This window comes from Salarias fasciatus, chromosome 18 (assembly GCF_902148845.1).
Source record: "Salarias fasciatus chromosome 18, fSalaFa1.1, whole genome shotgun sequence".
Lineage (NCBI taxonomy): Eukaryota > Metazoa > Chordata > Actinopteri > Blenniiformes > Blenniidae > Salarias > Salarias fasciatus.
The window spans coordinates 28523328-28550639 of record NC_043762.1 but is presented as its reverse complement, the minus strand read 5'-3'; the positions used below and the strand labels follow the sequence as shown (position 1 = coordinate 28550639).

The window sequence follows — 27312 nt, the reverse complement described above, 5'->3', positions numbered from 1 at the left end:
TTTATGAGACGCATGTTGAGCTCAGTGCAGCGAGACAGTAAATAGAAACAGACTGAACGTCTATTTGTAGTTTTCTTCTTTGTTTTGTTGCCGTTTCATTAAATTCCTCGGTTGAATGACGTGGACTCTCGGACTAAGATGCCCCTCCATCAGCGTCATCTCCCGCCTGTTGCCATGGTAACCGTGATGCATTCGGGGGCCACCAGGAAGCATCGGCTGCTGGTTTCTATACTATCTCTGCTGCTTCTTCTCATCATTATTCCATGAAAATGTTTCTTTGATCGAACCCGATGAGTTAATCACTGAAATAAGAAGAAGCATTAATCAGACATTTTTCATTCAGTCATTTACATTTCAAAAAGTCACTCGTAATTAATTGTACGTCGCGGTTTTGCAGAGTCAGTGAAAACAAATCTGATATGATGAAGAATTGGGTCATTTGTGTTTTCATATCCTCTGATGCACAGCTGAAAGCAGCAAATGAAACTGTGAAACTGCAAAAGTGAACATAGCTGGATCATTTCACAGGTTTTGTTCACTTCAGCAAACTATTTATTACAATTTGACACGACTAATGTGTTTCACATTCCCGAAAGGAGATGAAGGACAACAGAAATGAGTTGAAACAAGAACCCCAGGAGTCTAATTTCAACAAACACTATTGGTGTTGTGGTGGTGATGTTCTGGGTGTGGTCTTGGTTTTAAGGAGGTTTAACGTGATGTGACGAGCCCGCAGCCGCTTCCTGGTCCTGGTGGGGAAGAGCCACAGATGGTATGAAGGATTGTTATGTTGGAATTACACTTTCTAAACGGCCCCGCTCTGGGTTTGTTCTCCCAGTAACAGAGTGCCGTCACAGCGACGGGAAAAAAACTGCACGTGTGATCACACACAGTCATTTGCTGCTACGCACGTCACAGACACACACACACACGCACAGAATGACCTACCGATACTGCCCTGTCAGTACATACTGCCTCATTACTTCCTGTTTTAGGAACTCCGTGGAGAGCTGAGCGGTCAGTGTGGCCGGTCGTGTTTTGATCTCCTCCTGGGAGAGCGCGGTCTGATCATCCTGTCTGACTCACTCTCTCACCTGTAATGAAACCGCCTCGCTGCCGGAGGAGCTGCCGGCTGAAGAGCTTACAGCTGAATCAATCCGGTCAGATCCCGGAGGCGGACGCGCCTCGGATTTCACACAATCGTGCGCATAAATGTCTATATTCTGAATAAATGTGGACACGATGCATGCATATATGCATTTATCCTGAAGCTGCTCATACATCAGTCATGAAGTATTCATTTTCTGTCACACCTTGACCTGACACCTCCGTTTGAAGATAGGTTTGACCCCGGCTGAGTGGACGGCGCCTCCTCGGGGTTAGGCGAGCCCATCGCATGTGTGTGTGTGTGGAGGCGCATTGATCGCAGCTGTTCACACTCCCTCCCCCTTCCTGCAGATCTGCACCCCTGACCTGGTGGTGTTCCTGGCCTGCACCAACCACCACCTGAAGGAGCGTCTGCAGAAGAGGGCGGAGCAGCAGGGCCGGCCCGACGACAACCCCAAGGCCATCGACCGCCGGCTGACCAACTTCAAGCAGAACACCATTCCTCTGGTCAAATACTTCCAGGAGCGGGGCCTCATCGTGACGGTAAGGCCGGCGCTCCAGCCAGACGCCGCGGAACGTAATGACAGAGGGCGTCGTGTTTTTCTGGGACTGGGCTTTCGCTCGTCCTGCCAGTACAGGAAGTGGCCTTCACTTTACCGAAAGCCGAGGTGTGGTGGGCGGCTGTGCCCGGCTCCACGTCCGGGACAAAACACTCACTTCCTGCCACACACTGCAGAGTTACAGGCTTCCATCAGGCAGGGTATAAGGCGGAGGTAGTTGGCATTTGCACAGTCTATTGGCATATCAGTAAAAACTTCTGTCCACACTAGATTATTCTTTTTTTTTTGTCCTTATTGTTTTGGATTTATCCATTTATCTTACCAAGGGCTGCACAGGCAGCTAAAGGCAAGTGAAATAAAATGATATGACATGTTTTAGCTGAAAAAAAACTATATTATTTAGGTTTCATTTATCACCTTGAATTGAAGGATTGTGTGAAGTGAGAAATAAATGAAGTGTTAAAGCAGCTCTGTGCAGGCCCCTGCCACAGAGTGACCTGGGAACCTTCCGGTTTGAAATGCAACGCGTGTTTCCAAGCTGTAGCTGCACCGCGGCATGTTCCCGTCCCTCTCGGCGCTTTCTGATATTCTGGGCGGATGCCTCGCCCTGCATGTCTAAGAGGTCGCCATGCTCCAACACACCTGAGCGGAATAAATGAATTCTTATTAAAAGATTAATTTGACTCCAATGATAAGGCAGAGAAGCATCCAAACATGCAGGGGATTAGATCGTAGAGGTGACCACGGCTCAGCTCTAAGAGGATCCTCCATCTCGCACTGATCACCTAAAAGCTTGTTGTGGTTTAAAGGAATACTCTGAAGATTTTGGACCCATGCCCTGTCCCTATCATTTTTATAGTGAGACAAGATCATACATACCTTTATTGTCTCTCTGCGTCCAGTGGCTGGATCCCAGCTGTTAGCATCGTAGTTAGCTTAGCTCAATAGCTGGAGGTGAACAGAGGACAGAGTCGGACTGACGTGAAGTGGACAAAATACTCCTTCCACTGGTCCAGGGGACGGCGTATTAGCACGTGAAGTAAATCCGAATGGTTATAAAACATTTTAAAAGACGTGTTTTCTTTTCAATCTGTTAAAATAACGTTTTGATACACACAGACCTGCGCATGGCAGTGCTCCGTGGAAGGCTATAAGGGAGCACAGTAGTAGAAGCCATAGACTCAGCCGCTGTGCGCCGGTGTATCCTTCCACGGCGCACTATGCTTGTAAAGGTCTGTGTGTATCTAAACGTTTTTTAAATGGGTTAAAAAGAAAACACTCTTTTAAAATGTTTTATAACCGTTCAGATTTACTTCACGTGCTAATACGCCGTCCCCTGGACCACTGGAAGGAGGATTTTGTCCACTTTCGTCAGTCCGACTCTGTCTCCTGTTCACCTCCAGCTATTGAGCTAAGCTAACTACGATGCTAACAGCTGGGATCCAGCCGCTGGACGCAGAGAGACAATAAAGGTATGTATGATCTTGTCTATAAAAATTATAGGGATAGGGCGTGGGTCCAAAATCTTCGGAGTATTCCTTTAAGAGATATAACATGAAATTAAAACCTGTAATATTTGTTTTTTTCCAGTATTGCAGAGTGTGGCAATGAGGCATGGTATACAGAATGGAACAATAAAACTCCCAAAAGGAGTGTTTTTATGCAAAATGAAAACTTTTGTTCGCTAGGACACACTTCTAATGCAGACATACTTTAGATGTTCACTGTAAACGTTTAGCAAGAGACGGGTGGAAATGTGATCAGTTCTGCAGTTTTGCCATCATAATTAAAGGGATGAATGATGGAAGGAATTGAAGTACATTCTCACATATTTTTGAGGATTCATCAAATTTTTTTATCACTTTCATTCATCAGATCTCAAGACTTCTTGCTCCCTACCTCAGACCACTGGCATTAGTACTTATTGCCTGTTTATCGTGAGTAATTGTGCAAACTGGAAATTCCATCTGCTCATCCAGACCCGAGTGAAGAACTGATCACTTTAATACTGTTATTTTCACAGAGCAGACCAGCGTCTCCAAATCCCCGCCGGAGAGCTGATGCAGATGCATGTTTAGGAATTCATGCCATCTGTTTCTTGTTGTTATGGTGAAAAACCCAGAAATATTTATCTTTTCATTCCAGATTATAAAATGCAGATTGCTGCAGTCGCAGCAGAGAGCTGCTTTGTATTGGTCGGACGTGTCTGGGGTCGTTACTGGATCGTGTGGTTTTGTGCAGAGGAGTTTGGAGCTGCTGTGTGAGGGTATTGAGGGTATTGAGGGTATCGAGGGTATCGAGGGTATCGAGGGTATCGGCACGCTCCTCTTGTGGGAGAGTCATTGATCCGTCTGGATCCGAGCGCAGCGTCCCCGTCCCCCCCCCACCAGAGGGGATCCACAGCGTCTCATGTGCTGCATTAATGTGAGACAGAGACGCTGTTTGCCTGGTTATAGATCGTTGTCTCTGGGCTGCCTCCAGTCGGACGTGTTTGTTCTCCGCCGGCTCCTCCAGCAGCAGCGGCGTGAAGCAAATTTGATCAGAAGTCTGCAGTTTATCTGGCCTGTTGGCTCTTCTCCTTTCAACTTGCTGATTTTTTTTTCACATTTCTTGACGCTCCTCTGTGTTTTCTCAAGCAGAATGTGCGTATACTGTATGTGTGTGTGTGTGTGTGTGTGTGTGTGTGTGTGCCCTCCTCAGTAGAGTATGCTGTTTCTGGCCTGAGGCTGAAAACACATATGACACATTCTGTATCCTACATTACACATAAAAGCAGAGGAACTGTGTGTTTGGCTTGATCTCTTTGTTGTAGCAGTAAATCTCACATCACTGGGATTCCCGTCATTTCGTCATTTATAAGGAACATGCATTTCTTGGATGAGCTTGATGTTGTAGCGGTTCGTATTTTTACCTCAAATATCTGTGGTTGAAGCCCGGTGGAGGCCTGGCAATGCGGAGTTCTGATGCGGGGATCTCACCGGTTGTTATGACAGCAGAACCGGCTTCGCAGCTGATGGATTGCCTTCTGAACGCTGGTCTGGAAAAGCAGTGGAGTCAGAGAGCAGCTCCTCCATCACGTCAAAACCCTCATCAACACCTCGGACGTTACGGCCGGAGGTGTGTCAGCGACGTGCACAGAAACCGCAGACGTCTGGCTCCCCATGGAGCTCGCTTGGGCTGCTGCATCTTTCTCTCCCTCTTTTTTTAATGAAATCTTCACAGCAGCAGGTGTTTTACCTGCCTCCACTCTCAGTCCCTGATTGATCCACTCAGATCCACTCATATACGGTGCATTCAAATGAGACAGCCGGTCACACAGAAGGTGCAATACATGTATGGAAGGACATCAGTCACTGCTCTGACAGTATTTTACCCACGCTACTAAAATCTAATAACTTTCTGATGCAAAATTTATAGAATAAAGATTAAAGATGTATTTTTTACAGTGAATTTGATGATTATTGGAGGCTTTTCGTCATCAGCTGAGAGAGCAGCTGTCAGGCTGTGCAGAGGATTCCTCCTGTATATTCATGCCTGAGGCTCTGCAATTATCATCAGTGGCTAAAATCACCCAGCAGCCCTCTGTGTCCTCCTTTTCTCTAGTGAAACACCTTAACATAAAGAGAAAGTTGACAACTGTGGAGAAAAAAAAAAATCTGTGTTCCTCAATATTTAATAAAAAAGGCTTCAGGCAAAATCCCCCTAAAATTTTAAGTCATTTTGTTTATTTAGCAGCGTAAAAGCATGAAGAAATCTGAGAATATGGCGCTCCAGCAGTGGTTTTGATAATCGCTGTTACTCTCATGGGAATAGTGCGGGTGTGTTATAAAGCCAGTGTGTGTGATGAGCTCCTTGTTCTGGAGCTCCAAGTGGTTTGACTCACACACATAACCTTCTGTATATAGAATATTTGGCTCCTTTAGCAATTCATACAGTGCAGTCGTCAGCGTAACCACACGGCGCACGAGGCTGTAATGGACTGTTTCCTCAGGGTTTGGAGCTCGTCCTGCGGTCTGCATCCGGCCACAGCCTCTCTGAGCTGCTGCTGGAGCAGATGAGTCATTTGTAGTGCGCTGCTCTTTGGAAATCTCCCAGCATGCCGCCTGCGTTTCCCACCGGGGTTCACTCAATTAAGAGACGCCGAATGAATTATTGCGGTGTCTCCGAGAAGCACGCACAAACTTGTTTTGCGGGCTGTAAAATAATTTGATAAGACTTTAACTACATGAGCGCACCACGGATAAACGGTGCGGAGTCAGACCAGCTGTTGGAGTTAAAGACATTCATCCCGTTTCTCGTCACACACTCTAGATAACGCTCTGTACCGTGCACAACAGGTTATTTCTCCACGTCAGTAACAGGTTTTTTGCGTGCTTGTATTTTGGTCTGAACGCTACAGCTGATTGCCGTTGTCGGGCTGTTGCCAGGCAACACTGAATCAAATCTGATGAAATTGCCTCCACAAAATGTTAATGAAGTACATTAGTTTAATGTCTGAGACTGGAGAAAAATCCCGACGCTGTGTCGGCAGATTGAACATACATCTCCTACACCGCTGTCCTGTTTCTATACGCTGTCGTTTATGTAAATGATCAAAACTTTATTCACAAATTTAAACCAATCAAAAAAAGCAATCTGACATGTTTTGTTCTTGTAAAGAATGAGAACAGCCGGGCTCCAGTCGATTTCCTGCCCTCAGCTGTGAATGAGCGCAGCCTGCGGCCCACACCCCGGCCGTCCCAACGTTTCCAGAGCTTATCGACGGCTCGGCTCTCCTGGGAAATGTTGTCGGCACTTTTTCAGCGATCGCGGCCAGCCTCAAACGGCGTGGCGCTCCCCGGGCGTCGGGCCGCTCAGATCACCCCCGCAATCACAGGCCCATCATAATCCGACGACAGGGGAGGACGGAAGAAGCGGCAAACGGAGAACAACAACCGGATCGATACCGTCGACAGAGAACAATCAGGCGTCTGGCTGTGTGCAGAGGGACGGACGTCACAGCTCTGGAAGACCTTCAGGTCCAAATGCCTTCCTGGATTCATGGACACGACTCAAATCCTCTTTTTTATGCGATCTTGCAAGACAATTTCCCGCATTTTATGCGTTATTGGATTCACAGGAGAACAGATGAAAAGAGTCATTTGGACAGTGCAGTCGTCACAACTTTCAGACAGAAACAACTCGCACGGTTTGAAAAGTGAGGCGCTCAAGCACGTGTGAGGCAACAGCCGCATGACAGCCGAAGCAAAGCAACTAAAACCAGCAGCTAATAAAGTGTGTTTTCTTCTTTTGAAAACTCTTCAAGTCTCACCTCAGCTGCCTCCTCATTAACCTCAGCTCCTCGTTCTCACACTCAAACACCCATAAACCAACGAAACGCTTCATTACTGCTGCTGACTGGAGTTCCAGGTGTCTGTACGTTACATTAGTGTCTGTTTTTGTCTCCACACTTCACACATTTCAACAAGAAAGTCCATATTTTCTCCTCTTTCCCGTTTTAAAAGCCACTTCACTACTTCTTTCACTGAACAGCCGGGTGTGATCGACACTGCAGCTGCACAAGTGGGAAGACTGAACAGAGATTACGTTAGCTGAATGTAAAGACTTGCTGTTTTCATTCGAAAAGTAACTGAGTTCTTATATCAACACAAACACAAACTGAACCAAACAGTTTTTAATCCATCTGCAGTAACCAAATTCAGCACAATATGATGCTCTCATCTCTAACAGTTCCCCATAATCTACAGTCACTGTAAAGAAGCAACATGAACTGCTGTGATGACTTTTCCAGCAGGGTTGCAGAGGGAAACAGGGTTCGGCTGCAAATCAAGCCGTGTTTTTACACGAACCCAGCTGGTCCAGCCGTAGTTACATAAAGACTACAATTCTCCTTTATAGTGCAAATCTGTCTGCAGTTTACTAATTATTCATGCAGAGGCTCACTCGATTCGAGTTTTTAGAAGGTTTGCGTTGTCAGTTTCGCTCCGGCTTCACATCGTTTCCCCTTCTTTATTTTATGAGGAGAGACCGAGTCAGTCGTCCTGCGGGGATTTTGTTGACTCAGAACTTTACTGTCAGGGACCAAACAGTGAGGCAATAAGAATGAAAATAGTTCATGAAAAAAACAAATCATATATTAACCCCAAAAATGTCCAAAAATTCAAATTCAGAGCAAAGCTACAGAAAATGGCAAAACAAGTTATCAGATATATAATTGACATACAAGGACATACAGGGGTAAGAAAGCATTTCTTCTTCAGTCCTGTTCTATTCCAGAAATCATGTGCATGGACAGCAAGTAATCCAAATCTTATATATGCCTCCTTTTTGCATTGAAAAAGACTAAAACACTGAAAATATTTCATTTTGTTTGGTGAAAACACTTCAGAAATTCAGCATATTTAACTTCTTGTTTTGCCTTGACCGTATTTCCAGAAGTGAATGAAACATCCAGGACAACTGAAAAACATACAACCCAACACAACTTAACTGCCTGTTTAAGAAAATCTGAATACCCAGAAACCAAAACAAGTCTTAATGTAATAACTCATAATCTGATATCTATAATAATAACCACGACTCATACTATTCATATTGTAAGAAAAGTTTTTTAATTCTTAAGTAAAGCTGGGATTAAAGTCAAAACCTGTGTTTCAGTACATTTTCCAGTTATTTAGTGAAACTGAGACTTTGGATTGTTTTGGTCAGGATACGAACCACTTTTATTTTCACACCGTGTGTGACTCTGTAAAGACTTTCAGCTGTTCAATGAGAAGAAAATGCACTTTCATCTCACCCTGTCATCGACTCCCAGAAAGCACGGAGCCTGGTAGTCATTGTTGTCCTCAGTTTTAAACTCTAAAAACTGACTTGATTTCTCCCTCGTCTCCAGCAGTAAGAGCTCAGCAGGTGAGGCGCTAATTGCCTTTTTCTCAGTGAAGGCCTTTTGTGTGTGAGAAATGCTGTTATTTTAAAAGCCACGTCCAAAATACAGAGGCATGACTCCACTGAAGCACAATGGCGGCGACGCGTTACTCCGCGCTGTCGATCCGAACGTCTTGGAGTCTTTTCTTCTGTCGCTGAATGAACTAATTCTGTCACTGTGGGAAAGAGTGTCAACTTTCCTGCTCAGAAACTTTGTACTTCCTGCCTCCGACGTGACATTTCGATTCATGCTGCTGTTGTTTTTTTGACGTGGGATGAATCGGCGCGTCACGCCGGGCGGAAGCGGCAGTGAGCGGAGGGAACTGTTTGTTGCAGGCTTGATTGAAACGACCCCGTCTTTCTTAGAAAAAAAAGGGGCCGGTCTAATTAGGCATTCCCTGAGCGAAGGGTTGGGCTTCCCACACGCTGCTCGATGCCTCGCAGATACAAACAAACCAGGAACACCTCCACTCGTCTTCCTGGGCCCCCGGGGAGGCCCGTCAGGCGTTCCAACAGTACTCCTGCAGCTGGTGTCAGATCAGGGGTGAAAAATACCCCGCCGGCATGAATCCCATTACTCTGACTTCCTCTGAAAGTTAAAGTTAAGATAACTTAAAATAGAATAGAAATAATATTTCTATGGCATGTTTCTGTGTTTGCGGTTGGTTGTGACAGTGATCGCTGGTGTAACAGGCGCAGCAGAGGTGGGCTGTACGAAGAGCAGGGCTGTCAGATGCCTTTCATCAGGGGCCAAAAACAGCCCAGCTTCGTCTCGAGTGGGCCGGACCGGTGAATTAGTTCCATAATAACCTTTAAAATTAAACTTCAGAAACTTTGCCTTTATTTTCACGCAGAGTATATGTGAGGAAAATGTTGATATTTTCACCAAACCAAACAATTACTGCCAAAAATGACTAAAATCTCAAAATAAAGTCATTTTTCAGTCTATGAAAAGTCCCAAAAACTTGTCTTATAACTGCTACAGTAGTCATGTTTTTATACATTTGTGGCTTTGATAGCAACAAGGTAGGTTTCATGGAGCATCACTGGTATCTCAGCTCAGGTCTCAGTGTTTTGCTGTGTCCGCTAATTTGTTGAAAAAAAAAAAAAACCTATTTGCTCAGTAGTTTGGCGATCAGAGTCTCTTGCGGGCTGGATTTGGCCCGTAGGCCTTATGTTGTACATCCCTGGTATAGAGGCTGAACGTGTCAGCAAACGCCTCTTTTCTTTACTTTGTTTTTCTTTTAATTTGTTTCTATTCCATTTCCAACACATTGAGTAACAAGACTGCAGCTTTAATCGATAAGTTATTGTGGCACTTCTTTGATAATTTGTTTTAAAAAATCAAGTGAAAAGATTGCGTGTGTCAGAAATGAATGTGAAACAGTTTGAACTTACTGAAACAACTGTCATTACGTTTTAACCAGAGGGCTGCAGGCAGAGCAATAATTTAGAGGAAAATTGTGAAGAAAACAAGTAAAAGAAGATTTTCTTTGATAATACTGCTCAAGTGAGCAGATATTTCAAACAAGTAAGCCTCCAAGCTCAATCTTGAACTGGTGATTTTCTCATCGTAACACTATTTGACCCAGAAGAGGGAATATGAGAGAAAAATACACCGCTAAGGTACATTTGTTCTTACAATACCCAGCATGTTAATCTTCAGATGACAATGTGCAGAAAGCCCCTCTCACATACATTTAAAGCATGAAGCGGTCCGTTCACCATGGAAACAGGCTTTATATATTTATTAACACTGCTTCCTGTTTTCCAGGTCATGAAAGGCTTAAAAAAAAAAAAAAAAAACACCATAAATGTGAGGAGAAGAAGTAGGAAGTGTCATAACAGCCACATGTGAGATGATATAAGTTGTTCCTTCCAGTCTGAATCAGCAGGCTTTGTTCCACTTTCAAGGTTATTTAAAATCACCCAATTTATCTCATTCAGACTGCTCTTTTCTCGCCTGTGACGTTGGGGAAAAGCGTCTCACACTCTGAGGAACTTCACATGAAGTTGTGGACAGAAGCAGGCGGCGGCCGAACGGCGGCTTGAAGGAGCCTCACAGCTTCCAGGCTGTGATTCACCTGCTTCCTCTAATCCACCGCTCCTCCCGAGACCTCTCACATAATGGATTCTGGCTTTTACTGCGCTTCATGCTTTCTAAAAGCTGGACTCTTCTTCTCCCCTTCCTCCCCTGATGTACGAACGTCTTCAGAATGTGACATTGAAGTCAGCTCATTTTGGAGGCTCGGTGCTGCCTGCTGCTGCTATTTTCAGATCGTTTCTTGGTTTATTTTTAGAGCACAGACACATTTCCATCACATCAAGAGAAACTGCTTACAAAGGGTTCTTTTTCTTTTCTTTTTTTTTTAACCCTTAGAAGGTAAAGCTCTGTCCTTGAGAAATGACTCTCCCTCTCCGGCTTCTTGTGAGTCTAAATGGATTAAACGCCGCCTCTGCGCTGGCGTCGGAACAAATTTGGGTTTCTCAGAGGCTGCGGAGAGACCGGGGACGGTTTCTGTGCCGCGATGAGCGGAGAAGCCGCTCGTCTTCATCCTCTGCTCGTCATCTGCAGGTGGATCAGCAGAATCTGCCTCTTTCATTAATTCTCTGAGATCGAGACGGAACCGTTGATTCAGTTCCCTGCGGAGGGCCACGCGCCTGAAGGCGACTCAGCAGCGGACCGGGAGCCGCTCATGTCCGCTGTGTTTACGTTCCTCCGTTTGCTGATGTGCGAGGTCACATGTTGCCTCTCGGCCGGCTGTCGTCGGGCCTGATGGGGGCGGAGGGCCGGCCCGGGAGCAGAGCTCTGCATCCGTCCCACAGACCACAGTCCTCATGGTCCGTCTGCCCCTTTTGGATGTGCAAGAAAAAAAAAAATGTATTCGGCTTCACAACAATCTGAAAGAGAGCAACTGACACAGAAGGAAAGCTAATTAATGTGGCGTTATTAAAGCTCCTGACGTGAGGCGACTGGGGGATGACCCCAGCGTGTAGCTGCCGGCGCCCGGGCCGGTTCCTGACGTCCGGTCTCGTAATGAGCCTCGTTCCCGGTGTCAGGGCGGATTAGCGAGCGAGCATGTCCGCTCCGCTCGTCCTGCCATGTTCAAGGTTCAGGTCGCACGTTCCTGTGAATAATCCATGAGGCGCCGCTCCAGTGAAGCCACTCTCTACAATTTTTGCTAACGATCGACTCCTTGTCCTTTCAGTTGGACGCTGACCGAGACGAAGAGGAAGTCTTCTGCGATATCAGCGCCGCTTTGGACAACAAGCTGTTTCCCTCCGAAGAGCCTGCAGCCGGTGAGACGAGCCGCCGAGGTTCGGTCAAACACTCAGTGATTCACAGTCAGTGGCTGCGGGATAAACGAGAGTTAGGACATTTATTAGAACAAAAGCACCATTTAATGATGTGCAGATGTTTGAAACTCTAGATGACTTTGAAAAAACTGGATATTCGTTTAACTTCAGCTCTGAGTTTTTGGCTTCTGAGATAAATGACCTACACTCTGAAGTGTCCTTGAACGCCTCTCCAGCAGAAAAAGGATCCTGCTCATGCAAAGTGACACCAAACGAGAGTTAAGGCTTTGAAGAGATTTATTATTCCATTCCCGCAGTGCTGTGTATGGAGGAAAAACTCCGGGCCGGGCGTGCCGTTCACTTCCAGCCACGTGTGTTGATGAGGTGCAACATCCAGTCATTCAGCTCCACAATATTACCCTGATATTTATGCAAAACGGCATTAAAGACCAGCCTGTTGCGTCCGAGTCATCCCAGTAAAGATAGAGAAAAAGAAGAGCTGAAAATCTAAACAAGGATATGAAACCTACTGCTTGATATGAGCCGGGGTCGGGCTGCTTCAAAGCTCTCCGCTCGACAGCAGTCTGAGGGTTTTTATTGCCCCCCCCCCTCTCAGGAAAACATAATTGGCCACCTCTGCGGTGGGAAGCGGACCTGGAAAGCTGTTCGCTGGCCTTGTTGTTGTTTGTTGGTGAGACTCGGTGTTTGGCTCTGCTGTCATGTTTTTGCAAATCAAAGACGGGCGAGGGGGGTCGGCCGCTTCGCTGAGAGGCTCCAGGGATAAACGGCACGCGCTTTTTACCCACTCCGGAGGCCGTTGTTGAACACTTTCAACATCCCGCTTGGTTCTCTATTTATAATATATAAGAGTTTTAAAAAATGCTCTTCTTGTGGAGCATTTGCATCGTCTGCTGCTGTGATCATTTAAGGTCTGCTCTCTGCAGAGCTGCAATCACGTTTTGCAACAGAGTTTCTCACATTTTAAGCAGGAGGACGAGCGTGCACGCGCCACATGCGCTGCATCAGACCGAAGACATACCTGCAGTCACAGTAACTAACGCTGTGAGAGAGAGACGCCTCCGAAATGTCGCTCGATCCCAGTGAGGGAGAAGAAGAAGAAGAGGAGGAGAGAAACCAAAAAGATCCCCCACCAGCTGCCTGGTTACCACACAAGTTGGCATAGCAACCGGGGAAGCAGGGTTAGCCGCGCTTTGTTGGAGGAACAGAACCGGCGAGGCTGGAATCAGGCTGGATACCTGTCTCACATTATGTAAAAGCTGACAATTTGCCATTTACATATCTGCATCCCCAGCTGAGCCCGTCTCCCGTCGGCTGGCAGATACGATCGCAGAGGAGTCTGTGGGTGTTTTCACCAGGGGGAGGCGTCGCAGGCCGGTCCGGCGTGTTGGACGCGCTGACTGCCTGGTGTTCAGCCATTATTTGTCATCCTGAAACGATGTAGGCGCAACCGGTGGGAGCCGAGAACAGCCTGTCCGTTAATTATCTTCTGGTGAAAGCATTAAGTGTTAACTCTGAAGTTCCAGCGCTGGTTTGATATTTGAGCATTCGGCATCAAACAATGGACCAGCCAGAACATTATGACCCCCTGGTAAATATTGTTGTGCAGATGAAGCGTGTAACACATAGAGGTCTCAGAATTAAAAACACATTATGCAACACAGTGGTGTGATCAGCCGCCACGCCCGACCCGCCCATGGTGTTACAACAACCACAACATGACCGGGGTAACAACACCAATAACAACAGTAACACAAAAAACCAAAAGAATTAACTCAGATAAAAAGTTCTGCAAAACAGCATCCCATAATCCCTTGCTGTGTCCCACCTGACAGCACCACCGGCATTCCACAGCCGCCGCTACCGGCCAAGGAAGCAAGCAGCCAGGCTTCTGAAAACAAATCCACAACAGGCCATTTTTCTTCAAGTTTAATAGAAATATGAAATACAAATAAAATTACTAAATATAGGAAATACAGAGTGGACTTGCTGTTCAACATTTAAGGAAGAGAAATTAAACCGCTGCACTAACATTGACTAATGAAATTTACGCTTGTAGAAATTTCATTATATACCAAATTAACCTCCAGTCATTGCACTGCGTTGTTTTTTTCACGCAAGCTTTTTACTCCCAGGACTTCAAACCCATGTTCTCCTTAAAAAGCAGAGTATGAAGGAGATGAATGCAGACGTTCAGACACGTGGTGAAACAGTGAAGCGGGGGTTTCAGACAATCCCGTTTTCAAATGGATATAACTCCGAAACTGGACAAATTTGAAATAATTGGCCAAAAGAAAAGTTCCCCCTGGAATGGACAGGGGAGACATTTACAAATATATTGAAAACTTATCTGTGACAAACCGTAGCCGTAATAAGCAGAAACATTTTAGGAACAAGTCCAAAGCCCCAAACGCTGCAGGCAGCACTGGAAACACTTCATGTCGCAGTCGGTGCTCGTGAGTGTGTGTGGAAGCCGGAAGAGCCATTTATTTCTCGTTACTGTGAGAGGGAATTCAGGATGTTTTGTGTGTTTGTTTGATAAAAATGTGAGAATTTAAGAACAAAATTATAAGTTAGAGTGAGAATACATGATCTAGGTCGGCATTTGAAGATGTGGATTTCCTACATTGTGCATCCAATCAAATTATCTGCAGTGAGATTATACACTGATATATACTGATATATTTTCAGAATCAGACCCACAAATACATGAGCAGAGCCTAAATTCATTCACCAGCTTGTAGACTGACTGCTGATTGTTTTTCGTCTCTTATATCAAAAATCTCCACAGACGTTATCAGCCGAGGGTGTCAAACACACACACCGCGGGACAAAACTGGGTCACCTCAGGGTTAAAATCAACCCAAGAATATCAGTCCCAAATAAATAAAAATAAATAGGAAGATATGCCTTGTTTCTCAACTTATGGTTTGTGATGACAAAAATCTTTTTGTTGCTTTATATACAGACTTACTGAATTAAAACTGCCATCTCATCCACCCAGAGTATCTGTATTCTCTTTCTCGCGGTGTGTGTGTGTGTGTGTGTGTGTGTGTGCAGAATAGAGGATGGACAGATACATTGACTGCACATCCATAATTCAAAAACAATTCGGCACAAAAACATTTGTTGAATAGAACATTGAAAAATCACTTCAAATTTGCATGACGTCAGAAAAAACGAGCCTCAGCGTGTCGACACTGGGGGTGTAGCGGGCTGTTTTAATTATTGAACCTCTCTAAAGCACGAACCTGTGTAAGAAATGACAGAAGACATAGAAGGCATTGTTCTTTTATTGAAAAACAATCATAGTTTTTAAACTGTAGAAGTCATTTGCTCTGGAATTAGAAATGTTGTAATGCAGGACCTGCTGCAGACTGTCTCAGGAGGAGGCGGAGGTTCCTATCGGAGGCACAGATTCACGGCGGAGGATGCACATGGCTCCTCAAAATAGTTCAGAGGAGAAAAAAAAATCTGCCGGGACGCCTTGTTGTTCACATCAGAGGACGGCGGCCGCTCGCGCTGTGTTCCGGATGAAAATCTGCAGGATTACTTGAGGATGAGGAGTACATGTGATTCACTGAGTAAATTGACCCACAGCCTATTCGCGCTCGCTCTCCTCCAGAAATCGTGCACTACACTTTAAAGGCCAAGCACATAATTCGACCACGGCCTGAGCGATCCTTCACAGCAGAATTACCTCGTGCTGCTTGACGGCTGCTTCTGTATTTCCTCTCCGTGCGTTAGAGCCTCGTGGCGCCACTTTGACGCACTTTGGAAGTTGCTCTAATTCTAAAAGCTAAATCCAACTAATAGTGGACGTTTTAGAGGTTATTGATGGGAAAATAATTGCTCAATGCCATTTAAACACCACTTAATGTTCATTGATTTCATTAATCAAGAAGGAGAACAGTGTGAAGTTGTAGTTTTTATAATCGCCGCCTCTTGAAGCTGAGAATAAACCCAGACAGTTTCGGCGTTCCCCCAGGACGCCACTTCTGCAGAGCGGCCGTTACGCAGCTGCACTTCAGGCCAGTAAGAGCAGCGTAACGTCTGAGCTGCTCTTTCCCTGTGATGGACGCTCTCAGCAGGTGCTCCACTTCCTGCGCCGTAATGAGCACACTCAAGGAAAGCTCCAAATCCGTGTCACATGTCTGCAACTTGTCACTTTGACCTTTCAGCGTGGCACATAGAGCAGTTTAAAACACGAGCCTCAGAAAGTTACAAGGAAACGCCAAGATCAGTGGAAGTTAAGGTCAGTCGTTTCCAGAGAAACAGTAAATGAAGCACACGGCGGCGGGCGGCGTGGATCCTGAGGTGAACCTCGATAGCACCTCCGCACGCTGCACGGCGACGAGATGCCGCCTGACACGCTGCTGACTCTTCGAGCTGTGGCCTGCTGGGAGCGCCAGCGCAGGATTTCCTCTCTTCCCCGCTTCGCGTTGTGGCGTCTTCTCCATCGGAAGATGTTCACGTCTCTCCAGGCCGCAGCGGCGAGGCTGAAGCTGCGGCGCCGCCGAATATAACCCAGTTTACTAATCAGGAGGCGCCGGCGTGCGCGAAGGGGGAGGCAGGGGAAAGTGTTTCTGCCGAGGAGGAGGAGGAGGAGGATGAAGGTGCTACTGTAGTGTGTCAGAATGGATCACAGCCTGGTTCCAGGAAGTTCAGGTACAGCTGATTATCCTCAGAGCTTTGTTTGGATCTGATATGAATGAGGTACAAAAAGAAGATGAAAATTAAAAACGCAGTAGTAGCTAGTAAATCATAATTTCAGCCATCAGCTGTAGCAGACCTCGTCTGTTTTGATCCTTTCGGCCCTGGAAGCAGGACGGTGTGACCCTGTCAGAATCACTCTGCTCTTCTTTCCTTTCCTGGACCACAGCAGGCCGGACAAGCTCTGATCCAGTTAGAACAAATGCTTTGACACGCTCAGTTTAATTCAAATAAATGTCTAAAATCTCAAGACAATTACCTGAAACCATGTGAGACATAAATCCAGTGATGTTTGTTTTGTCTCCCAGGCCAGGCTAAAGTCAGTTTTACATCTGTATATAATAAATGAAAGACGGTGTTCCATGAAGGATTTCAGGGTTTCAGTGAGATAAAACCAGAGGAGGACGCTCAGCTGCTCTGCATGGGAGGGACAGCGAAAACCCCAAGGTCTTTCTCCTAAAGCATCAAGCACCTAAATGAAGTTTTAATTGAGTAAATAGTTGAAGCTGAACGTGTTTTTGTTTTAATCTGCAGGTCCAAGCGAGCTGGATCTCAGTGTCCTGGGTGAAAGCAGCAGCCTCACAGACGCTGCCGGCAAGAATGAAGAGGTAGGACGACGATGGAGGGCTGGTAACTGATGGGTCTGCGTGTGTGTGTGTGTGTGTGTGTTTGTGTGAGGTGTGGATGTTCATTCCACAAACGAACCCTGGAGCTTGTGGCGTTCCTGAATAGCTCAGTAACCATTGAAAGCGTTTTCATTCAGCAGGTTGTTTAATGCTTCATTAAAAGCTTTTTTATTTGCTCCTGAGGCAAAGCAGTCATATTTATCTGCAAATACAGCTGAAGAAACTTTTAATTTAAACCCAACGGCAGAATCTCAGTGTGAAGCAGTGAAATGCGGTAATCTGACCGAGCGCCGTCAACCTATAAAACGCCTTCCACACTTTCACAAACCTCCCTGTTCATCACTCCCACATCCCCGGCCATCAGACACTTCCTCCTGGCTGCAGAAACGACACCTGTAGAACAGCCTTTTCAAATCCCTGCGTGATCCAGAGCTGCAGGTCTGGAGACGCCGAACACGGCGGCGGTTCAGACGAGGGTCATTCCTGCTGAAACCCCGGCTCTGTCAGTCGGTGAAGCATCGGTTTGGCTCCATCTCATCCTCAGTCCTCCTGTGTGGAGAGGCAGATTGCCCATCTCTCTCTTCAGCTTCCTTTCACTTCATTTCTGTTGCTTTTCAGTCGATGGGAGTTCTTTATTGTTCTTCAGGGTGTTTTTTTTTTTCCTGGGTGAATAAAACCTGGCGGCAGCGCACCTCTTCACATTCATTCAGTCTATTGAGTTTTTACCTGGAGAGCAGAGATTGTTTGTTTTTTTTTGTGTTGTGGCGGAGGAGTCGGACGTTCGCTCAGCAGTAATTCACTGGCAGTTGAATCGATAAGCTACATTGTGTAACATCTGTAATCGTTTTCTCCCGCTCTACCTCTATCTTATTCCACCCTTCATCGGGAAAGCTACGACTTCTTTAAGCTTCATGTTTCAAACTAATAGATTGACCCAAACACTGCGAGTGTGTTATTGTCGACGCAATACAGCGTGACCTTTTATCACAACCTGAAGCCTTTTCTCACTCACAGGGTCCGAGGTTGATGCATTTCACTTACATAAAGCATTTAACCATCAGCTCAGTGCACTTCAAACATGAAGCGCTTTTCGTTTGCAGCATGCACCAGATGCATCTTTTAGACCACACACACCCATCATGCTAAGAATGAGATTCAGCCACGTCTCCAAGCTGCAGACGTGATTAATATGACCTTCCTCCTGCTGTCACCTGCATATAAAAATGGTTGCAAACTTGAGTTCCGGCTGCATTTGAGCAGGGTGGTTTAAATGCTGAGAAGTAAAGTTTCTCCTCTTGTGCACAGGGCCTGACCCTCATTTGAATATTCCCGTGTGTGGGACGGCACTCGCCGCAAAATGGATTCAGACTGAAAGTTCAATTGCAACTTAACAAGCTGACGTGGCAGGAAGCCGGCGCAGACTTCCTGCTGGAAAGCCCCACAGATCGGGGCTCAAACCAGGGGACTTTTCACTGTGAGGTGCAAATGCTAACCGCTATGTAGCTTCTGTGTACAGAACCGGATTCAACTGAGTTGGAGTGGAAAATTATGATACAACATGTCAACAAAGGTTTTCATTTATTTTAGAGCAAAAAAAAAAAAAAAAAGCTCTGAACCAAACAGCACTCTTTACCAGTATTATTTTTCTTTCTTTTTTAAAATTACAGTCATATAATTGGACTGTGGACGCTCATCCTCCACACCAGATTGATCCTCCTTGTGGGTTTTTGTTGAGCTGCTTTTATCGACGCCAAACGTTTCACCAGTCCGCTTGAAAGGTCAAATTATTTCATGAAATTCAGGCGTAATTCGATGCAGACGAGCGCGGTCACAGTCCCTCCGTCTGATATCTGCCGTCCATGTTTGAGCGTCGACGGTTTTCATCAAAGCCTCGGAGTTTCATCAGATGTGTTCACAAACAGAATTATCCTCACAGCGGGCGCTTTGTTACCCGACAGTCGGCGTCCTGCTGGTCGTCTCCGACTCACTTCCTGAAGAGACGCCGTTTTTTTTCTGATGCCACACGAAGGTGAACTTTACGTCAGGCCCGTCGATAATTATCGACCGTCAGTCGCCGCTTTTCAGGAGCCGGGATGAAGTGAACACGGTGAGGCGGGAGTCTTCACAGAGAAATGCACGGAGCGGCTCAAGGGCGAAGCGGGGGGGGGGCAAACAAAGACTGTCCGTCCATTCAGAGGCGATCGGGCCGTCCTGCGATGAGCCGCGGCTCGGCCTCGTCTGACGAGACCAACCAAGATTGTAACAAGCCGAAAGAGACTTTTTTTTTGGACTTGGAATCTCCTCAACACATATTTTATCAAATAATGCAACGTAAAAACAATGAATGAAGAAGTAAGCGTCAATGCAAAAACCAAAAATGCATAAAAATAAGTTTTCTTGGAAGATTACAAGTGTCCAGCATGAGCTTTAAGGTTAATTCAGTTTTATTTCATGCATGTGGGATTAGGGAGCTTTGACTATCAAATACATTAATCTAATCTGCTGAATTCTCCTCATCTCATCCTCAGAGTCGTTGAATTCGACCCCAACACTGAGGACAGATCTGGAGTCAGATTGTAACTCGTTATGGTCGCAGCGTGACTGCTGCGGTTATTAAATGCTCTCTTGGCCGATCTCAGAAACCACAGATTTAATCTGGGCTGCAGCCGAGGCCTCGGCGTCAGGAGGCGGCGCGACCCGGCGGAGCGGCTGCAGCTGAGCTCCCGCCCCGCGGCTTCAGACTGCCACGACTCGGCCTCATGGAAGAGTAATGAGCAATAAATGCGCCATCCAGGGTGTCGCTTCATCTCTGTTTGCACAGCGAATCCCTGAACCAACAGTAAACTGCAACACAGGCGGGAGCGGGGGAATTCAAGGAAAACACACGGCGAACCGCCGCCGCACGTCATCAGCTCTGTACAGAAGAGACACACTGGATTTCTTTCTGTTGACTGAAGACTCTCTAAATATTGAAAGTTTATCCGTTTGCAGTGGTTTTGAGCTGAGTGATTACCCACGTCTCCATCAGCTTCCTGTCTGGGTCTAAAGCACGTAGTGACATGAACTGCTTTTAAGCTGCAAGTAGAGATACATGCTGCAGCGCTGGTGAAAGTGAAAGACCGCTGCTCTTACGTTTTTCCACATTCGCATCAGTGTCATACATTTGCATCACAGTCAAAGAATTATTTTAAATCGTGCATAGCAGATTTAACTTCATCATCAAATATTTTGACGGGAGAATGTAAGAAGTAGAGTTTGCATGTGTTTGGTCCTGTGATGGACTGCTTACCTGTCCAGGCGTGTCCTGCCTTCATACACATTCAGCTGGGATTGGGCCACATCTGACAATCCTGAGCTCGGCATAAAGTCGTGAAAAAGACAGACGGTTGAATTCATGGATTCAGTTCAATTTTTGCACAAAATAGCACTAATAGCAACACAGTAACGTCAGTGGTACTTGACAACCATGTATCTTGCTGCTGTGTGCAAGAACTTAAAATTGATTTATTTATAATTAATTAATACAAAACACTCATGGATTGAGTCTGAAGTAATGAAAAACTTTTATTTTTTTACATGTTTGAAATAAAAAAAAGGCTAAGCCAGGGGTCTGCATCCTTCTACATGTGGATCTTTACTTTCTGAACAGTGTCGTGTAAAACAACTAACATGGCTAAAAATCACTAAAACAGCTCTAAAAAAAATGAATAAAAAGCTACCATGGAGTCAAAACCTGGTCAACAGTGAATCAAAACACTAAAGAGCTAAAATTTAGAAACAGTGTAAACTAGGGGTGTGACGAGATCTCGCGACATTGAATCATGACGAGATGTCTTGTTTGAAAAGCTGTCTCTCGGGCAGAAGGCGGTAAGCACACACCGGACAGAGCGGACCGAACAGCAAAACGGCCAGAATGCCGTCACAATACAGTTTTTAGTCCACCGTCCCAGAGTCTTGCAGAAGCTACTGGTATTTCTTGGTTTAATAAAGCTTCATACGAGGGGGGGACCCAAAAGAAACCGGACTGTGGTTATAACTTTTTATTTTTTTATTTTCGCATTTAATCACAACTCTCACCTTCAAAGTCCTCTCCTTTGGCTTGAATCCTGCGCTGCAGCCGGGATTTCCATTGCTCAGAACAGTCAGCATGCTCCTGCGTAATGATCCCTTTAAGAGCGTTCTTAGATTTTTTTTTTGCACCTCTTCCACGTCATCAAATCGCCGCCCCTTCAGTTCCGTGTTCATTCTTGGGAAGAGACAGAAGTCGCACGGGGCTAAATGGAGGGGATACGGCAGATGGGGCAGCAGGGCCATGCCGTTTTCCATCAGGAACAGTTTTACGCGCAGGGCCCTGTGCGCTGGCGCCTTGTCATGATGGAGCCACCAGTCCCCGCTCTCCCACAGCGCCGCCGCTTCAGCCTGACCGGAGGCGGTCAGGCTCTTCCCAAACAGCCTCCATCGTCCTCCAGCTGCCTGTTCAGCTCCTGACACATGTCCATCCAGCCTGTTTCTGCTCCGTGGTTAAGAGGCGCAGGACCATTTTGGGATTTTTCGAAGAAGGGGGCGGGACTGTAATAACATAAACACCGCCTGTGAGCCGCCTGTGTGTCTTTGGGAGGTGAAGGCTATGCTATAGCGACATATAACGGCCATAGTCTGAAATCATTCTTGTTTTTTTTTTATAGCCACAGTCCGGTTTCTTTTGGGTCCCCCCTCGTATGCATCGAGTTAGTTTACAGAGCGCAGCGGCCTGTGGAGCTCCATGTCTTCTTCGGTGGTGTCTTTCTGGTAGAGTTACAGAGTTAAAGGGATACTTCAACATTTTGGCAAATTGGCCCATTTAGTGCAATTCCTTAGTCATTTCGAACAACATACTTACTTTTTTTGTGAGGGCGAGCTGTTGTTTATTCAGAGGTGAGTCGGGGAAGGTTTTCAGGACGGACACAATGGAGGTGAACGGTATTTTTGTTTCCCCTCATCAAACTCCGCACATTCCGCCTAAAGGCCTGCCATATGAACTACATTGTCAAGAAGCTTCAGCTTCTTGGCGAATCCTGATGTGAACTGGCCCTCGTTGTGAAAGCAGTCCGGAGCGAAATGGTGAGCACACACACAAAACTTCTTAGACGTTCTTGCGGGTGCATCTCCCTCGAAAATGAAATGAATCCACTGGGACCTCAAACCCAAAAACAGACTGCGGTGCTGGCTGGTGCAGCCGACAACAGAGCAGCTGCCGGGCTTCGCATGTTCCGTCGCCGTGTTTACTGAACCAGCAGCGTTTTCCGCGGTGCTGAATAAACATGAGTGTGGGCGGTGTTACCAACCCGAGGAGGAGCGCTCTGGGTTTATGACGTCATAAACCAGGGAATTTCAAAACGGAGCGTTTGAGCACACATTTTCAGAAAGATGGAGCAAGCAAGAGAAGGAGAGAATAGATTTTTCTCATTTTGGGGGGTTTGTGCACAGGCTCAGGACGCATATTACTGTTACAAAACCATTGTAAAGTGGATTTTGCATAATATGGGACCTTTAAGTTCTCATGATGTCCTGTGGATGCAGACACACTTAACCCCGAAATTATTCCTATTCCAGGCAAATTTAGCCTCATAGTTACTGTTATTCAACCAAAAAGTTTTTTTTTTCTTTTATTTACCAAATGTGATACAGGCCTTTTCCAAAAGTTAATTAAATGATGTAGAAGAAGCACCATTGTGGGGAAAAAATATCTGCTTTTATTTACATTTGAACAAAAAGTGACATTTCCAGAATTATTCGAACCCTTATCAATAATTAAAGAAAAGCATTCTTCAGCTGTTACAGCAGTCGTTATTACAACTCTTCCTATATTTACTGGGTGTTTTTTTTTTTGCATTGACCATTTTCAGCAGTGAGCTCCAACTGGTTTATTTTAAACTTGTCCTCCATTTAGTCCTCATAGCCTGTCCCTCTAAAGAGACACCTGTCTCAGGGGACAGTACCGCGTGGATATCGGGTGTCCCCTCATTAGACCTGGGCACAAAATGCACCTGTATTGTTTTGTGACTGTGAAATAAAAAAGGTCTGTTTTTCCAGTTTTCTTAAAAGTACAGTGGAAATCTCATCTTGTCTCGACTCGTGAGCTGAGTGTCTCGTCACACCCCGAGCGGCAACAGCTACAGTTAATAGAGTCAAATTGCTAAAATAGCCGAGATATCTCCAAAGAACAACAGCAATCATGGGAGTCAAGGCACTTGACATCACTGTGAGGAAGGAGAAGGAGTGGACATTGACAGACAGTAATAAATGGAATGGTATGAAAGGCATGATGATCCACTGGCTGCAGAGACACAGAATGATCGGGACGTCTTTTAGTGAATTATCGCCGTGCGGAGTGAAAAATGACAGGAGAGAAGCTCAGTGGAGCAAAGATCTAAACCTGCAGCAGCTTCACTAGAAAACCACCCAGATCGCCTGCAGCAGCCTTCACTGTACGATTTAATAAGCCAAATGTTAAAAGTAGAGACTGTAAAGCCTCGGCCATCACCGCACTGAGCTGCTGCTGACGACCGGAAGCCTCCCTCCGTCCACAGGCTCATCCTGACACACCTGACAGGCCGACGACGTTCTGAGGTTCACAACGACCCAGCCGGGAGCGACGGCCGCCGTTTATGTGATTGGATCACACGGCTGGAGTGACTCACCGGGGGAGGCTGCTGCGAGGGAATCGCCCACTGAAATGAAGACTTCGAGCGCTCGAAGTCGTCGGGTTACTTCGGAAATACTCGCCAGTCAGGAGGTGGAACTCCAAATCAAATGATTGAATGTTTCAACAGTACCTCCAGACCTCCGGTACGTAATGTTCAAGCCGCTGATGGAGTCTAACTGGTCGGGAATGAGGTGAGGGTGGAACAAACCCCGGTGGAGCTTCGGAGGAAGCGTTCTCAGATGGTTGTGTGTGTCAGGCCGTCTGGTGTGTGACAGCAGGGCTTCGCTCCACATGTCAAATAAAGGCAAGACGCCAAACCAAATAGGCCGGAAGGGTTGTGTGTAGATGTACACACATGTTCACAAACACATCAAGACTGTTGATGAAGTTCGCTCACAGAATTATGTTTGAAGCGGTATACATCTTTTGTCATTTATTTTAATTAAAGTTTATAGTTCTTTGATCAGTCCGTCAAGGATGAGGGACAAACTGCCGACCAGCAGAGGAGGAGATATCAGAGACAGCCAGGTGCGTTTTTAAGTGTAGATAAAGAGTTTGAAGGATTCGTTGATGCAGACTGAAGCACCACACTTTTACAACTTGTCATTTTTGCAAGAAAAATCATTGTTGCCTCTGCTAGACGGTGACCTGCCTTCTCCCAAACGACCCTGGAAGTGGCATAAAAGACGAGCGAGTGCTCCGTCTTTCTGAGGTTTGGAAGTAAAAAGTGCTTTGCTGCAGACCTTCACCTCACTGCTACGTTTTCATGAATATTATGGGGGTTTTTTTTCATATATTTGAGAGCTGAAAATGACAGCAGCCTCACAAAATGTTCCACCTCAATACTTCTGCAAATTCACAAATGTCGTTTAATTTCTTAACGTTTTTCAGTTTCAAAGTTGCTTTTATAAAGACACAGTCCAGACACAGCTTAGTTGTGTCGAACATAAGGCTCGTGGGCCAAAGCGTGCCCACAAAATGCTCCAGTCCGTCTTATTGCTTATCATCAACTTTAAAGCGAACCCCGATTAAAATGTCTATTAGCTCTACAAATGTTGTCGCTGATGTCTACACTTAAAATACGTTGTTAGAAAAGTATAAACATAATGCATAAGTTATAAAATGCCACTCGTTTATAGGATTATTGCTTACATGGTGGCGGCCATGTTTTGGCCGCGCAATGCATTCTGGGAGTGATGACGTCAGGTAGTTGTCTGTTCACCGAGCAAAGCCACAAATTACTCACAAAGTACTTCTCTCGTCAGCTAAAACTGAACAAAATGCCACATTGCGTCACTTTTGGATGTAATTTTGAAAACAAGGGAATTAAAAGAAGTGTGGTGAGCATCCACAGCTTTCCTAAGGAGAGAAAATTAAGAAAAGAGTGGGAAGATGCCTGTGGGAGAGTTCAGCTCCCCATACCTGTGCTCAGAAATCACGTTAACTGCATAAAATAATAATATTCTAACATTAATTCACAGAACAACTGTTACTAATTTCAGATTGTTTAATACAATTAAAGGTTAAAAAAATAAGTCATTTAAAAGAGCCGCAGATCTGCTGACGCAGTGAATCAAACCCGCCTCTGACAGAAAGTTGTTGCATCTGAGATTATTCATGAAGAGAGTTAGCAAAGGGCGAATCAAACATGTCTGAAAGACAGTTAAATTTACTGTCATTTTTTAAAAAGAAGGAAGGGGAACGCGATGATGACTCAAAACGAGTCCGAATAACACCAGCAAGTGACGCTCAGCTGAAACAGGGAGGAGGAGAATCCGGACATGGCCGTGATGTGGAGTGTTTTGGACTGTTAAATATGGTAAGAACACTGTCTGTTATTAGGCCGCCGTGCCAGATTTTAAATGATAACACAAGATTTGTGTGTGCTCTCCCGGCTGTGTGCGTGGCCGCTCTCCGGTATGTTATATATTTGCTCCCGCTCCGCAAACCGAAGTATGACCGCACCTACCCCCCCCCCCGCCCGCTCCTCAGATAAAACGCGTCTCCACACGATGCTCCCGGGCTGAATTTCAGCCCCACCCCGGCCCTGCTGGCCGGGGCCCACAAGACGTCCGGGTTTATGCAGACAGCCTGAAAGTTTGGATGCGCTGTGATACAAGGGAGATCTATGGTAAAGTAGAGAGAGCAACCATCTCCGTTTGTCATTTTTGTGTTAATTATGTTAATCGTGACGATATAAAGTAAATAAGTACCATGAACAGCGACAGAAAGAAAATTGAGCTCTTTGCAGCAGACGCTCTCTCTCGGTCGCCACTGAGAGGCAGCATCCACAAAGGCCCCAGCGGCTGTGACCGACTCTCTCTTCCTCTTGATAGCTACCATTTGTATCGTCATCTCCTCTGTTACTTTCATTTTCGTCCTCGCTCTGTATTTGGTTTCGTGTTGGTTCGAATTGAAAGGGTTGAACACTCATGCTTATAAAGCTGTGAACAGATCACTCCTAAAAACACTGCTGAGAGGTGAAACAACTTTGTGACGTCACTACCCAGAATGCTTTGCAACGTGCACAACAATGGCGGCCTCCGTGCGAAATAAACTTTGTTAAAATATAGTTAACTGAATATATATATATATTTTTAAATTATTCATAGATATGTTACTGACAGCAAGCTGAACCACATAGAGCAAATTTATCATTATAGTCGGGGTTCCTTTTAACTTTAGCCTGTAACTAAAAGTTATTATGGCACTATTTCAGCGGTCCAGCCTTCGAAAGAGGAAAATGGGTTGTTTGTGAAAGAAATTTGATTCAGAAGTTTTTTTCATTCTATCAGACAGGTTATTAATATCTTGTAAGTTCACACTTTCAGTGGGAAGACGCGGCTGAACTCCAGGCCTCGGCTCTTTCATGGGGACGTAAATGCTGCTTCTCTTCTGTGGCTTTTGAGTCGCTCCTGATGTTTTACGGTGAAAGAGGCTCTATAATGCGTCTGCCCCTCTTCAGGAAATGCAAAGCACTTAGCACCACTAATGCACACGTTCAACACATCGACGGTGACGGCTGCTTTGCAAAGTGCACGACCGACATGGGGAGAAATTTAGGACTCAGCGTGTCGCAAAAACACACTCTGGCAGATGGATGGTATGGAATATATACTGCTGCTGTTTGGCTCTCTGGGTGAGGCTAGAGCTGAGTGCCATGAAGAAGTACACGGTCGTCAATGTAATCTCTCATTTTAGCCTATTTTCTTGAATATCATTGCATAATTATCCCACATTGAATGAAAATATAAACATGTTGATTATAAATCTGTTAGGTGTTTTTGTGCTGTGAAGATTAGGGCATGTTCCTTAAGTTGATGTTTAATAGAACAAAAAATGGAAAAGCAGATGTCCATATTATTGGACGGGAGTTCATAAC

General features: G+C 45.6%; 1 protein-coding gene across 1 annotated transcript in view; it reads left to right on the top strand.

The window, feature by feature from the left end:
- The window catches only part of LOC115405752 (adenylate kinase isoenzyme 5-like), a 71669-nt gene that overhangs the window by 23758 nt on the left and 20599 nt on the right, over positions 1-27312 (top strand). Inside the window, exons 7-9 of the mRNA XM_030115452.1 lie at positions 1459-1650; positions 11801-11891; positions 17154-17227. Coding sequence (XP_029971312.1) covers positions 1459-1650; positions 11801-11891; positions 17154-17227 — 357 coding nt within the window. The remainder of the gene's footprint in view (positions 1-1458; positions 1651-11800; positions 11892-17153; positions 17228-27312) is intronic.